The sequence below is a fragment of the Zeus faber genome, assembly GCF_960531495.2.
Source record: "Zeus faber genome assembly, chromosome: 4".
NCBI classification, from domain to species: Eukaryota; Metazoa; Chordata; class Actinopteri; order Zeiformes; family Zeidae; genus Zeus; species Zeus faber.
Genome location: NC_137191.1, coordinates 22,943,547 through 22,946,046, shown reverse-complemented (window position 1 = coordinate 22,946,046; position 2,500 = coordinate 22,943,547). Strand labels below are relative to the sequence as shown.

Here is a 2,500-nt window from a genome sequence, read left to right as displayed (position 1 = left end):
TGATTGATCTGGTTTTATTTCATTTTGTTGTGGTTTCAACCTTTAAAAGCCAAACACAGAGTTGGAGTTGAAGAGAAACAAAGGGGTTTTCTGTGCAAACATGGGTTTGATCTGAATGACTGGATATGGATCGAAAATAACGTCGCCGTGGAATCGTAGGTCTTTATGCAAATTCAACCGGTTGATCTGCTACAGCAGAGAGCAGGGTTGGAACACGGAGCAGATCATGTTTATTCAACTTTTAAACTGCACGTCTTCAATTATTCAGCTTTGCCCCGTATGTGGTACCAGGGCTTTGAAACCCCTGTCCTCCCCTGGGCGTCAGAGCTAATGATTGCTGCAAACGCACACACACACACACACACACACACACACACACACACACACACGTACACGCACGCACACACACGCACACGCACACACACGCACACACGCACACACACACACACACACATGCATGCATGCACACAGAAATACATTTATCAGGACTCTCTTGTAAATTAGACTTACTGTAAAAGGTTAAATAAAAATAAAACGCACATAGATAGACACACACATTCACATAAAATACACACACAGAAAAAGACACACACATCAACACACACACACATACAAAAACATTCACAAGCACAGACACAGTCACACAAGGACACGCGGGGGAAGACATACATACAAAGATACATACAGTATGCCCACGTATGGGGACACACGCACACACACACACAGACACAGACACACACACACACACACACACACACACACACACACACACACACACTCGCCAGCTCCTCTGTGTGCCGCCGTGCTAATGACTGCCTTTAGCCCCACCACGGATCTCCGATGCGCGTCTCATTTGCATAAATCCCAGCATTCCTCTGAGCGCGGTAACTCCGTGACCTTTTTGATGATCTGCACCGAGCCCAGCCCGACACGAGTGCCCGTGGGAACACACGCTCAGACATTAGTTATCATTGTACGTGTATCGCCCCTGTGATCCGTACACGAATAGACGGCCGCGCTGTTCCTGTGCAATAAGCGCCAGGACTGAACAATTTGGGGGAATTTCATATGGTGATAATCATGTGGATTTTAACACCGTATTCAGCTAACTTGGGGCTTTTGTGTGTGTGTGTGTGTATGTGTGTGTGTCTTTCACTCTCATTATCATGAATTGAAGGCATCTTCAGGGCACACAAGCCTGTCGTCGAAATCAATGACAATAAAAACACAAACTAGCTTTGTTGTTCCATTTGAATACTGGTGTTTCGGTCTGAAATATATCAAAGTGAAACATGTCCAGTACATGTTTTTTTTGTTACATGTTTTTTTTTTTTTTTTGTACCTTGTTATCGCAAACAGTGTCACTCAAGGTGTTTTTTTCACACATGGCATAGCAGTGCATTGTGAGCGTGAGTCAGCGAGCGTCCCTAGTGTCAGTAGTGAGAAACCAGAGCGTGCCACACCAACGTGCACACGTGCGCGCGCACACACACACACACACACACACACACACAGACACACACACACACACACACACACACACACACGCACGTGCACACGCATACGATACCTGGGATGAAATACTGTTCCCTAGCTAATGGAGAGAGAGTATAAAAGTGAGAGAGAGAACAAGAGCGAGAGAGAGAGAGAGGGAGAGAGAGAGAGAGAGAGAAAGTAAGTGTGAACAATCAAAGAAAGAAAGGTCAGGAATCGTCAGCATTTCTCACAAGACGCCCGGGAGCAGAAGAAATCCACTCGTGTGTGTGTGTGTGTGTGTGTGTGTGTGTGTGTGTGTAATAATCGGAAGAACCAGAGAGGCGAAAGGGGGAGCAGTTAGTGGAGAGAAGAGGGAGCGGAAGACACAGAATGATCACGCAGGAAAAGATAGAGATTTCACACCCGGCCGCTCAGGTGGAAAGTCACGACCTGAGAGTTTGATCCGCTGGGAAAAAGCGGCGAGCGTTGCCGAAGCCGCTCATTCGACGCCGTTTTCCGACGTGAGGATCGATCCCGATGAGTTGGTGTGCATGCGTGTGTTGGTGTTTCTCCGTGCGTCTACTGCCGTCCACCGTTCTCATTTCTTCTCCTGTGTGTTTACCTGAGCAGCGGAACTTCTTGCTCTTGATCTGTCCGATGCGCTTGTTGGCGAGCCGCCGCGGGCTGGTGCAGCGCGCTCCGCTGGTCTCGATGGGGTTCTCCTGCAGGTAGTCGGCCAGCCACTTCAAATGGCAGTCACAGATAAACGGGTTCTGGGCCAGATGGCTGACGAGACGGAGGAAAGGTGTTTAAAATATACACCGCCACATGAGCGCACAAGCGTACAAAGGCATTGGGCCCCGGGCGAACGAACGCTCGCTTCTGATTGGCTGTAGGGTCGTCGAGTATTTCCAGAGCTATGGCCCGTTTTGATGTCAACCTGTACATTATTTTTCGATAACCGATCCATACACCTGATCGGGGATTATCTGTCAATTATTATTACAACTACTCTGGGCACATG

The 2,500-nt window shown here is 48.1% G+C and overlaps 1 protein-coding gene across 1 annotated transcript in view; it reads right to left on the bottom strand.

Annotated features, from left to right (window-relative positions):
* slit2 (slit homolog 2) overlaps positions 1 to 2,500 on the bottom strand; it is a 92,994-nt gene that overhangs the window by 22,629 nt on the left and 67,865 nt on the right. The window contains exons 15-16 of the mRNA XM_079998842.1: positions 2,099 to 2,262; positions 1,571 to 1,594 (exon numbers count right to left, since the gene is read on the bottom strand). Of these exons, the coding sequence (XP_079854968.1) occupies positions 1,571 to 1,594; positions 2,099 to 2,262 (188 nt within the window). The remainder of the gene's footprint in view (positions 1 to 1,570; positions 1,595 to 2,098; positions 2,263 to 2,500) is intronic.